Source organism: Heptranchias perlo, chromosome 1, assembly GCF_035084215.1.
Source record: "Heptranchias perlo isolate sHepPer1 chromosome 1, sHepPer1.hap1, whole genome shotgun sequence".
Lineage (NCBI taxonomy): Eukaryota > Metazoa > Chordata > Chondrichthyes > Hexanchiformes > Hexanchidae > Heptranchias > Heptranchias perlo.
Genome location: NC_090325.1, coordinates 193,422,535 through 193,435,294, shown reverse-complemented (window position 1 = coordinate 193,435,294; position 12,760 = coordinate 193,422,535). Strand labels below are relative to the sequence as shown.

The 12,760-nt window shown below is 41.4% G+C and overlaps 1 protein-coding gene across 4 annotated transcripts in view; it reads right to left on the bottom strand.

Annotated features, from left to right (window-relative positions):
• Positions 1 to 12,760, bottom strand: part of rap1gds1 (RAP1, GTP-GDP dissociation stimulator 1) — an 89,902-nt gene that overhangs the window by 50,702 nt on the left and 26,440 nt on the right. For 2 of the 4 annotated variants that reach the window (XM_067994495.1, XM_067994496.1), the window contains exon 3: positions 4,050 to 4,172. In XM_067994495.1, the coding sequence (XP_067850596.1) occupies positions 4,050 to 4,172 (123 nt within the window). Of the gene's footprint in view, positions 1 to 3,987; positions 4,173 to 12,760 lie in introns of those variants that run through there. The other 2 variants (XM_067994500.1, XM_067994497.1) reach the window with 2 other exon arrangements.

Here is a 12,760-nt window from a genome sequence, read left to right as displayed (position 1 = left end):
TTAGTTCTGACTTGGGGACAGAAACTGTAAATCACATTTCAACATTTTCAATGCATTGAAAATACTTGCCAAGAGGTTATACTGCCATTTCAAACAAAAATTGAGTACACCCATATGTGAGTCTATAACTTCCACTTATGGACGACCATATATTTATATGGACGTGATTATGGAACACACCCACCTTAAGTGTTTTGTTTAAATAGAAGGAACAGCTGAATAGACAATCCAAAGCAAGCTTCTTCTGCATGTGTGTTTGCAAAATGGCTTCATTAAAACTGCAGCTCCAAATATCTTCCTATAATTGATCTCTGGAATGCATCACCACCGTTTAATCAACCAAGATCAGCAGAACACAATCCCAAATTAATTTTTTTTTAAAGTTATTTTCTTTCTCTCTTTTTCTTTTACGTCTACTTGTGCTATGCAAGGCCTTACAGAGAGTACAGAGGAGATTTACTAGAATGGTACCAGGGATGCAGGACTTCAGTTACATGGAGAGACTAGAGAAGCTGGGGTTTCTCTCCTTAGAGAAGAGAAGGTTAAGGGGAGATTTAGTAGAGGTGTTCAAATCATGAAGATTTTGACAGAGTAAATAAGAAGAAACTGCTTCCAGTGGCAGAAGGGTTGTTAACCAAAGAACACAGATATAAGATAATTGGCAAAAGAATCAAAAGGAGAGATGAGGAGACTTTTTTTAAAAATGCAACAAGTTACGATGATCTAGAATGCACTGCCTGAAAGGGTGGTAGGAGCCGATTCAATAATAACGTTCAAAAGTGAATTGGATAAATACATGAAGTGGAAAAATTTGCAGGGCTATGGGGAAAGAGCAGGGGAGTGGGACTAATTGGATCGCTCTTTCAAAGAGATGGGCCAAGTGTTCTCCTTTTGTGCTGTATCATATGATTCTATGTACTATTTCCTGGCCAAAAAAGAGCAGATAATTTGCTCCTAATGCAACTCAAGACAGCTGAGCAGCACAAACATTTACAACTTACCTATAAATTTCCATGCTTTCTTTTAGGGGCCTTCTCAACAACCAGACACAACCCTCACCACTATAACTTGCATTTATATGGCACTTTTAAGATAGTAAACATCCCAATGTGTAGAATTTGATGGTGAGTAAAGGCATGTTCGAAGACGTTTTGAGGAAATTGTTGAAGGCAGGAAGAGCGCTAGAAATATGTAAGGGTTTTAGAGATAGAGCTGGTGTGTAGAACCCAGCTGGTTCAAGGATCAGTCATTAATGGTGGTATCAGTGGAGGGCAGGAAAGAGATGCAAATAAGGCCAGTGGGGAGAGCACATATTGGCATATGTGAGCTGGCAGAAGTATTGTGGAGCAAAGCCTTGGAGGAATCTGCAAACTAGGATCAAGATTTTAATTTGATATGTTGGAAGGATGGCGACAAATGGAGTTTGGTGTCAAGAATAATGGGGAGCAGGACATAGTGTAGCATAGGATGGGGGAGGTGGAGATTTTCACAAGTTAGAGCTCATGCAAGATGCAGTATGGTAGGCTGGCAAGTGTTGAGCTTGGAGGTGACAAAACCTGGATGATAGTGGTCATTGGCACTGGAGATGAAGTAAAAATGGAATCCAGTTATGTTGCAGAGCTGGAAATAGAGTCTTGGTGAAAGACAGGATATGGGGTTTGAAGCTCATCTCAGAGTCAAACAGAAGACCAAAGCTGTGCAAAGTTTGCTTCAGCCTCAGCAAGCAGCTGGAGAGGGAGTTAGAGTCATGGGTGAGGTGTGGCTAGTATTTGGAGCTTTTGGCAGAAGCTGAACAGCATAGGTTTGGTCTTGATTTAAGCTGGTGGAAATTCTGCCACATCTGCAATGATGTCAGACAGTATAGTGGCAGTCATGGAGTTGGGCATGGTGGTGGAGAATTAGGTGTTGTCAGCATACATATAGAAGCTGAACTTATGTCTACAAATGAGGTCACAGGAGGAAGGGCAGAGGAGAGAGGAGGAGATATATAACTTTGGGGCATCCTTGTGGTAGCAGGAGAAGCCATTGCAGAAGATATGCTAGCTATGTTGGACACCAGGTAGGAGTGGAATAGAGCAAAGGCAGCACCAAGGAGGTGGACCATGGAGCAAAATACCAGGGGAGGAGAAAGTGGTTAACTATGTCAAACATAACAAGAGATTGAAGAGAATAAGGAAGGATGTGCATCAATACTTGCAATCATAAAATATGTTGTTTGTGACAATGACCAACACAGCTTCAGTGGTGCAGGTGGAGGAAAATCAGATTTTAGGGATTTGAACATGGAGTGATCAGTGAGGGGTGAGCACGGAGCTGGGTACTGATGACGCAGTCAAGGAGCTGAGAGAGCAAATGGAGGTAGTGTGATTAAGAATGTAGGAAAACAGTTGTATTTCCATAAATTGCCTGCACAGCACATTCATACATCAACACAGCTTGCCTGAAGCAAGTATGTGTTCTTTTGACGTAGCTTTTTAGATAAAACGTGACACCTGGTCTTCACTTCAGCCAACATATTCTCCCACCAACCCAGGCAGCAAGTAAAGCAAAATAATGAAATGTACATCAAGGTTCTCAATCACAATATGTGTGCCTAAATTTAGCTCAGGTGTATTAACATTCTTCCAGTAAATTAGGAAAGGAGATGGAAAGCTATATCTACAGTTGCTTGAATGAAATGAGTCAGCTAGATTAGTTAGAACACCATCTGGAAGGTCTGCATAATCTCAAAATATTTACAGGAACCATAAGGTGCTGTGAATTTCAAAGGGCTAATATTGTTAGGACCCACTGCTATCCCACTTCTGTTTCATACATAAATCAGCTCATCTAAGAACCTTGGCACGTACAGCAGCACTGTTTCAGAGAATCTCACTGCCACCCAGGTCTGACAGTGCAAATTGATCCTGTTCCTTCCACACTTATTTGGTATGTGCAAGTCTTTTTTTTAAAAAAACTGAATGCTGTATGAAGGCGCATATGACAGATAGATCACAGAGCAGGACAACAACAAACATATTGAGAGAACTCAGAAGTTATAAAAGGAGTGAGGTCTAACTAGAAGGGGAAAATAAATGAGTAAAAACCAGACCAACAAATTAAATAAATTTTATTGTGCAACTGAGTATTAGAAATTTATGACAGAACTAAGGAAAAAGTGACACGACTCAATGTTTAATGATTTTGCATGCTACTTTTTTTTTTAAAAAGCCATTGATACAAGCACTGAAAGATAGAAGGTAAAAGTGTATTTATCACTACAACCGCTTTAGCGTGATGCTAATCAAACATATGGTTTGAATATTTAAAAAAGCCCTTTGATTTACTAAATCTCCAAAAGACAGTTTCTGTGCACGGCTGGCGAACTAAAAATCACATGGTGCAACAACTCCAAGAATGCTGAAATGCAATGGAAACCAGCTTCAGGCTTTCTTTCACAAACTAAAATCAATTTTGGTGAAGTCAATTACTTGTGCACAATTAACCCATCAAAATCATTTTTCACATCATGAGTTATCAGTAATGCACAACTGGAGCTCAATGTTTTGGGTTCACTCCACCTCCTCCTCTGTGCAAGTGTAAAAAAAAAATAACTTTAAAAGCAAAAGAAAGGCACATCATGAGCATCTTAAATTGTCTCTCATCATTATCACATCTATGTCAAAATATAACACTCATTACATTTGCTGAGCAGTCACTGTACAGTCAATATATCTTCTGTCCTCTAACCCTAATAACTTAACTTGAAGGCTACACTCAGTCTTGACTGTGTGTACCACATGAGATCGACTACTACAGTGCATAATTATTCTAATCAAAGACCTTCAAAAATAAAATTGATCGAGTTATCAGTGATAAATTGCAGATTATTTTGTTACATGAGATATTGAAGCCAGCCAACAAAACATTCACTGCATAAAATATGAATTCTTACAACTATAAACGGCTGCTGTTCTAAAAAAAATAAAACAATAAAATAAAACATACTGACAGATGAGGTGCAAAACTGAAGATGTTCCAGCAGAGAAAGTTCTTGTGGAAAACCTCACCATTTTTGGCTATTTCTGCTATGACGTTTGCTACTTTTGCTGCGCAGGAACAATGTGGAGACAGCAGACGCGGGAAAACTTGAAGGATTCCACTCTCCTGGACCTTTACACTGGTTTCTGCATCTGCAATATACACAGCAATTATAAATTAAAGCAAGTCCAATCAAAGTCAACAAACATGCTGTATGTGTTCTTACCCATAGCAAACAACAGTGAATTGGCTGGGTTATGCATTTTGCATGGGTGAAACTTTTGACCTATTGGGAAAAAGGATTACAAATCATACATCTATATATGGCCTATATAGCAGTTTCAGGTAATTATGTAACTAATATACACAATCTCCAATATCAGTTATGTCAACAAGTTGAACTCGTATGGTGCCTTTAATGTAGAACAATGTCCCAAGATGCTTCACAGAGGTGTGAGGAAGATATGGATGCCAAGTCAAAATAGATATTAAAATGGGTGGCCAAAAACTTAGTCAAAAGGTGGCTTTTAAGGAAGGTCTTGGAGGTGGAAGGGTTCAGGGAGAGAGTTTCAGAACATGGGGCTTAGGCGGCTGATGACATAACTGACATTGGTGGAGCAAAGTTTTTGTGGGGGGGGGGGGGGGGGGGGGAAGAGAAATTACAGCACTGGAGGAGGTTAGAGATAGGGAGGGGAACGTTCATGGGGAGAATTATACACAAGAATGAGAACTTTAAACAAGGTGTTGGAGAACTGGGAGCAAATATAGATCAGCGAGGACAGGGGTGATGGGTGAGCAGGATTTGGTGCATGATAGCTTATCCAAAACTCTGCTGCACATATCCTGATTTACAGAAGGTGGAAGATGGGAGATTATCCAGGAGAGCATTGGAACAGTTATGTTTGGAAGTGACAGGCATGGATGAGAGTTTTGGCAACAGATGGGCTGAGGTAGGAGCAGAAGTGGGCAATGTTAGAGGTGGAACTAGGTCGTCTTTGTGGTGGAGGGGTTTTAGGGTCGAATAGGATACCAAGGTTGGGAATGGTCTGGTTCAGTCCAAGACAGTGACCAGGGAAGGGGTAACAAGGCCCAAAGACAGTGGATGTCATCTAAAAGGTCAGACAGCAGAGGCAATAGATGGGTCGAAGTGTGGTGGAAAGATAGAGCAGAGTGTCATCAGCTTAAATGTGGAATATGTCCCCATGTGTGGTTGATGTCACTAAGGGGCAGCACATACATGAGGAAGAGGAGGTGGCCAAAGATGGATCCTTGAGGGACTCTTGAAGCAACGGTGCAGGAGTAAGGAGAATCCAATGGTTAAAAGTGTTCTGGCTACAACTGAAGTAAGAGTGGAACCAAGTGAAGGGACTCCCATGGAGCAGGACAACAGAAGAGGGGTGATGGAGGAGGATGGTGTGGTTCACCACAAAGGCTGCAGAGCGATTGAAGATGAGGAGAAGGGATACCATACCATGATCACAGTCACAGAGAATGTTATTTGTGACTTTTGTTAGGGCTGTTTCAATGATGTAGAAGGAGCAGAAACCTGATCGGAGTTGCAGGAGAGATGGGCACGGATCTGGGAGATGACAAGACATTGAAGAGCTTGAACGAAAAGGACACTGGAAATTGGCTGGGAGTTTCCAAGAACAAAGGTAAGAATGGGATTTTTGAGAGGATGAAAGGGAGGCAGCCAGTGCTTGAGGAAAGCAAACCATTTACAAGGTCAGCTAGCATTGGCCAGAAAGGGAAGTTGGGATCGAGGGAGCAAGAGATGAGCTCGGAGTGGGCATGTGGGAGATGGGAGAGAAACTAGGAGAGAAGGGGGGGTTTAGGGACGGGAGTTTGTTTAGCTTGGTGGGCAAGGGAAAGCGAGGAAGCAGCAGAGGCAGCTAAAAGGACGGTCTCTATTTTGGTGGCAAAGAAATCCATCAGCTCCTTGCACTTGATAGAGGAGAGGGTGGAGTGGGCAGGGGAGAAGAATTTAAAGAGGTTGTTTGCAGTAGAGAGAAGCCAGGGATTTATCTTTGCTCTCCAGAATGATCCTGCAGTAGTGGGCAGTTCTGGTAGAGGAGAGGCCCAGTCAGGCTTGATGTGGACCAGCCAGATTTGGCAATGGATGGCTATGCCAGGTGTGAGCGAGATATGCACATGTTTGTGCACCTTGGACTTGAGGCTGCAAAGATGGGGGCATACTTGGAGAATCTATTGGACAGGAGACAGTGAAGGGTTTGCTGGTGAGAAGCACAAAAGGTGGAGATGAGGAAGTGGTTGAGCAAATCAACAGTTGCAGAATTACTGTGGCTAATTAGAGGGCCAAAGGCTAACTACATGCTGGCTTCAGACTGTTATACTAGCCTCCGTATAGATCTCTAGAGCATGTTGCCTGGTAAATAGGGTCAGATTTCAACTGGAACTGTGGTTCTTTCACATTAATGATCCCAGAGTAGGATTATTCATCTGCTTTCCATTTTTTTTTAAAAAAGAAAACCAGGATCATATGCTGAGCAATAGGATCTCACACTGTGATTCTACCATCATTAACAAAGCTACCCAAGATATAGTGTTCCTTTCAAACCAACGCTCTTCACAAAACTTACTTCACTGTAATCTTATTTTCTTCAGATTGGAATTTGAATCAGAAATAGTAAGAGAAAGCAAATCACAAATCAAGTGATCATTCGGGATTTACAGATGAAATGAGTATTAAACTTAGTCTGGGAAGGAAAGGGTTATGAGTTAATGGGCATTATTGATTCAACATGCTGCTAAAAATTCTCTCAAATGACAGGCCCATTTTTCTTCAGTACATAACTACCATTTCATTGGGATTTAAATATGATTGTGAATTAAAAAGCTATGAAAATTCCTATTGTAAATTAATAGCAGACATTACTGTTACAAAAAAATTTCAATGAACATTAGTATTATAAAAGCCACGAGATATAAATCCCATAGAAATCAAGGCATAGTTTGCTGGTAATAGTCTGGGGTGATAAGTGTATGAACTGAATCTTTAAAACTGGTGCTCTCTCCTTGTTGAATCTGAGAGAATGATTAACAGATTATTCTTCATCTGTAATTAAATTTGCACATTTGCAACTCTATTTCAAAGACTACTCTTAAGAGCTCTTCAGATACAAATCCTGCATCCATTTCCGATTAGTTTTGAATTTGTTTCCTTCAATCCTCTAGCTATTTCTGTACCACAAAAAGAAAAATCCTTTTAAACTGTCCCCATTTGAGCCTCATCCCATCAAAGTATTGTTCTGGTCATGCACAAATCTGTTTTTCCATTTTACCATCTCTTGCTTCACACATCAGAACTGCAAACCAGACAATCTTTGGCCCTGTATGGTCACCCAGAATATAATTTAGATTAATGAACCCAATAAAAGAACTATACCCTCGATTATTTATTTTTTTAAAAAACAGGTTGATGGGCTGGCCCAGAAATCTTTGGAGCAGGGGAAAGAGAAGCCGAGATAGGGAAAGGGGGATCTATTGGTTTTAGCAAATTCAAAAGCAGAGTTAAAAATACATCTTCCAGAGCCAAGCATAACTCAGCACTAGGAGCTCATTCTAACTTGATGAGGATAAGAATCCCTTTATTTTCTTCCCAGTTCTCACCAGACCGTGCACCTACCAGTGCTGGAGGAGTGGTTGACTTCCTCTTTGACCTCCAGCAAATCAAGCTGGCATCCAAGATAATATGGGAAGGTACTCGAAAGGCAACCATCCTCTGATTCTGCCTGGAAGGCCTCTGTTCAGCAACTCCCCAGTGCAGTACAATGGCGATTGGAAATTTAAGGGAGACACAGGGAAAATCACATCGATGTCCCATTCCTCAGTAGCATAATGCATTGGTTCTCCAATGCAAAATGCACTCATACCCAACACCAGAAGGCAGGCTGGAAATCCATGCCTTGTGAAAAACTAGAGACTTATACGTGGATCTTTAGTTCTGACTTTTTAGGAATTGCTTGCAGCAATTGTGGGGGAAGGGCAAGAGAAAAGGAAGGATTATTCACAATGGGCAATCTGAAGGAATTAAAATATTATTCATAACTTCATAATTGTACAAAGATCTTCAGAGGTGGGTTGCAAAAGAGAAAAGCAAAGGCGATGCATACATTCAAGACCTTGTTTTTTTTTGGGAGGGGTAAAAAGGAAATAAAAAAGTTACAGCAAAATCCATTTTAGGGAGCTACTGGTTAGGGAACAGACAATTCAATTTGTTCCAGTAAGTTATAAAGCTATTTTTACCATTTTAAGGAATCCAAAGATTCTGTTTAAAAAGGGAAAAAGCCAAAATAATTAGGATTATGTACAAAAATGTAATTTAGCACAAATGTAACATTAAGAGGATTAAGTGACTCTTAAAGGTGTAGCCATTTCCAAATGGTGCATTATTGGCTCTATAAACTGGGGACGGATGAGTTCACGTTCCTAACCACTGCAGTCTATTCCTATTAGTTTGTAGTTTTTTGCTGCATCAAAAGTAATTTGAATTAAGCAATTTTAATAAAACCCACACAGGTGTTTCTTTGCACAATGTCAATAGGAATTGAACAATTTTGAATTAAGAGTATACTGTATCTTTGAGAGTCCAGGTGGACAGCACTGTTAGAGCTGGTAAAAGGGGATCAGAGGAGAAAAAGACATGCAATTAACTGTCCTTTGCAGTTTCATAATTTTAAACTTGTTTATACATGAACATCCTGGCTTATTTTATACAGACTTTATGTTTGCTCTATACACTGCATGCACAAAGAGCTGGGCAATCTCACACTCGGGACTGTGGACAGGGTCATGGGATTTGCAACACCATGCTGGCTGGTTTCCTTCAGTGGCAATCAGCCTTAAACAAATTACGCTGGATCATAAAATGCCAGATCGGAATATAGATTGCTTCTCCGCCTCTTGGTTTTTGATGAATTGACAAAGATGTAAAACTTGTGCAACCTACATTGTGTTGCAACAGCTCAATTTTTAAATTTTTTAATTGCTCATAATAAATAGCAGAGTGCAGACAATCATTCTGTTTGAGGGAATCAAAATATTATGACCCAAAGCAATTCCCTTAAATTGACTATTGTATTTGTCCAAAAATTACACAAATTGTAGATGGTCTCTACAAATGTGAAATGTACTCTTTCCTTCCAATGCACGAGGGCACCCCACAACCTAAAATATCTCACGTTCCAAGCTAGCCACCATATGTCTTAAAAGGAGGAAGAGCTGGAGAGGCAGATAGATTTAGGGAGGGAATACCAAAGCTTCGGGTGAAGGCAGGGCCGCCAATGGTGGGGTGAACGAAGTCAGGGATGCACAAGAGGCCAGAATTGGAGCAATGCAGAGTTCTCAGAAGGTCGTAGAGCTGGAGGAGGTTACAGAGATAGGGAGAGACTCCATGTCGTCACCCATGGAGTGATTTGAATGCGAGGATGAGAATTTTAAAAATCAAGGTGTTCGGGGACTGGGAGCCAATGTAGATCAGCAAGCACAGGGAGAATGGTGAACAGGATTTGGCACGAGTTAAGATACAGGCAGCAGAGTTTTAGATGAACTCAAGTCTACGGAGAAGGTGGAAGATGGGAGGCCGACCAGGAGAGCAGTGAAATGGTCAAGCCTGGAGGTAATAAAAGCATGGATGAGGGTTTCAGCAGCAGATGGACTGAGGCATGGGCAGAGACAGGTGATATTACGGAGGTGGAAGCAGGCACGTAGTGATGGAAAGGATATGGGGTCGGAAGCTCAGCTCTGTGAATTAGGACGGCGAGGTTGTGAACAGTCTACTTCAGCCAGAGACAGTGGTCAGGGACGGGGATGCAATTGGTGGTTAGGAAATGGAGTTTGTGGCGGGGGCCGAAGATAATGGCTTTGGTTGTCTTTATGTTCAATTGGAGGAAATTTCTGCTCATCCAGTCGGACAAAACAGCCTGACAACACAGGTCGTGGAGGGGGCGAGAGATGGTGGTGAGGTAGAGCTGCGTGTAGTCAGCATACATGTAGAACTTGACATGTTTTTAGATGTCGTCACCGAGGGGCAGCATGTAGACGAGAAATAGGAGGGAGACAAGGATAGATCCTCAGTGGACTCTAGGTAAGGGCTTGGGGGCAGGAAGAGAAGCCTTTGAAGGAGATTCTCTGGAGTACGGCTGGATAGATAAAAATGGAACCAGATGAGGGCAATCATGCTCAGCTGGACAAGATGGTGTGGTCAACCGTGTCAAAGACTGCAGATGGTTCAAATATCAATCGGTGATCAAGAGCTGGAACTGGAGCCCTTTCCCAACTGTAGCACTTATACCACGCCCAAACTGAAATCAGCTAATTCAATAAACCAGCGATTGATCCTGGTACCTTCTTGGTCTGTGTAACTCAACTATTCACTGACCTATCCAGTTGGGATGTTACTGGAGTAGTCCTCTCAAGTGTTGAGTCCTCTAATGTGCTCCGTTGCTTTCAGCCAATGGAAGTATTATGGCCTAGACTCAGTAGGAAACACTAGTATTGAGGATTACAATTATGAATAGAACGAGAGTCATAGGGGCTGGCAGTTAAGTGAGATTTTAAAATCAACAAAACGTGCACATTTAAATATAGAAACATAGAAAATATGAGCGAGAGTAGGCCATTCGGCCCTGCACCGCCATTCAAAATGATCATGGCTGATCGTCTAGCTCAGTATCCTGATCCCGCTTTCTCCCCATATCCCTTGATCCCTTTAGCATTAAGAAATATATCTATCTCCTTCTTGAATACATCTAATTACTTGGCCTCAACTGCCTTCTGCGGTAGACAATTCCACAGGTTCACCACCCTGTGAAGAAATTTCTCATCTCAGTTCTAAATGGCATACCCTGTATCCTGAGACTGTGACCCCTGGTTCTGGACTCCCCAGCCATCAGGAACATCCTCCCTGCATCTAGTCTGTCTAGTAGTTAGAATTTTATATGTTTCGATGAGATCACCTTTCATTCTTCTAAACTCAAGTGAATATAGGCCGAGTCGACCCAATCTCTCCTCATACGTCAGTCCTGCCATCCCAGGAATCAGTCTGGTAAACCTTCATTGCACTCCCTCCATGGCAACGACATCCGTCCTCAGATAAGGAGACCAAAACAGCACAATACTCCAGATGTGGTCTCACCAAGGCCCTGTACAACTGCAGTAAGACATCCCTGCTCTGTACTCAAATCCTCTAGCAATGAACGCCAACATACCATTCGACTCGAATGCTCGCTTTCAGCGACTGGTGCACAAGGACACCCAGGTCTCGTTGCACCTCCCCTTTTCCCAATCTATCACCATTCAGATAATAATCGGCCTTTCTGTTTTTACAACCAAAGTGGATAACCTCACATTTATCCACGTTATACTGCATCTGCCATGTTCGTGCCCACTCACCCAACTTGTCTAAATCACATTGGAGCCTCTTTGCATCCTCCTCACGGCTCACATTCCACCCCAGCTTTGTGTCGTCTGCAAACTTGGAAATGTTACATTTAGTTCCCTCATCCAAATCATTGATATGTAGTGAGACTAGCTGGGGCCCAAGCACTGATCGCCACAGCACTGCCTGCCACTCTGAAAAAGACCCGTTTATTCCTACTCTCTGTTTCCTGTCTGTCAACCAATTCTCAATCCATGCCAGTATATTCCCCCCAATCCCATGTACTTTAATTTTGCGCACTAACCTCTTATTTACCCATTAAGTTAGTTAGTTATGGGAGTGCTGCAATTGCTGGACTTGCAGGCTAATTCTGTTAGAAATATCAGTTCTATTTTTCTTTAGAGAGGACTAGTTGCACTTTATTGCAAATGCAAAAGGAAACATCTTAAAAAAAAAACTAGGAGCCATCTTAAAAAACTTAGTGCACAGGCACATTTTGAAAGATCACGGATAAAACTAAGAACTTCAACCTTGGAACTGCACAATTTTCAAGTACTATGAGGGGCAAACGAAAATGACAATAGCATAAAAAGGTTATAAGAAGCCTTCTCTGAATAACCTTTCAGCTATTCAATTTTATGATTGCTGCAGAGTATTTCAATAGGTATTTTCAGAGTATTATTTGCTGTAAAGTAGTACAGTGTGGTTTGTCCTTGTTAGCTCTCAAACACATTTTCTGTATCAGTCAAAGATGCTGTTGCTTTAATATGAAATTACCAGAATGAAAGCCTTTGCTTAGTGGGCATTAAAAGATGATACAGCTGCTCTCCAGTTTAAAAAAAAATGCAATTCCTATTTCGATTTCTGCTCATTATAACTGCAAATGTGCAATTAAGCATTTCACTGGGCATAAGGATATTGAGTGCCAGTGAGTAACTGTTTGCAGTCTGTCATGTCTTTCTAAATATCCAATAATCTTGCTTTTGTGAATTCTTAGTCGCTCACTCCCTCCCAATCATTGCGAACTTCATAATGCTTCCTTCAGGCAGATAATCGCTGATCACTAAGGTACTAGATCAACACAACGATTCCCTTTGGTTTGGAAAGAAAAACAAGTTCTTCATTTGGTATGTTGTGAGTCTCTTTTTGGTGAACCTTCCACTTAAGGTTTGCAAATTTCATGGAATAAAACACTAATGTCAGCACTGAGCACTCCTTGGTCAGCTGCAGCATAAATTAGCCACAGAATAAAGTCCCATTTATTGCTTCCAATACGAATCTATAAAAAAAAACTGCTCAATTTCCCACACCAGCCATTCATGTGGTCTGAGAAAAATGGTC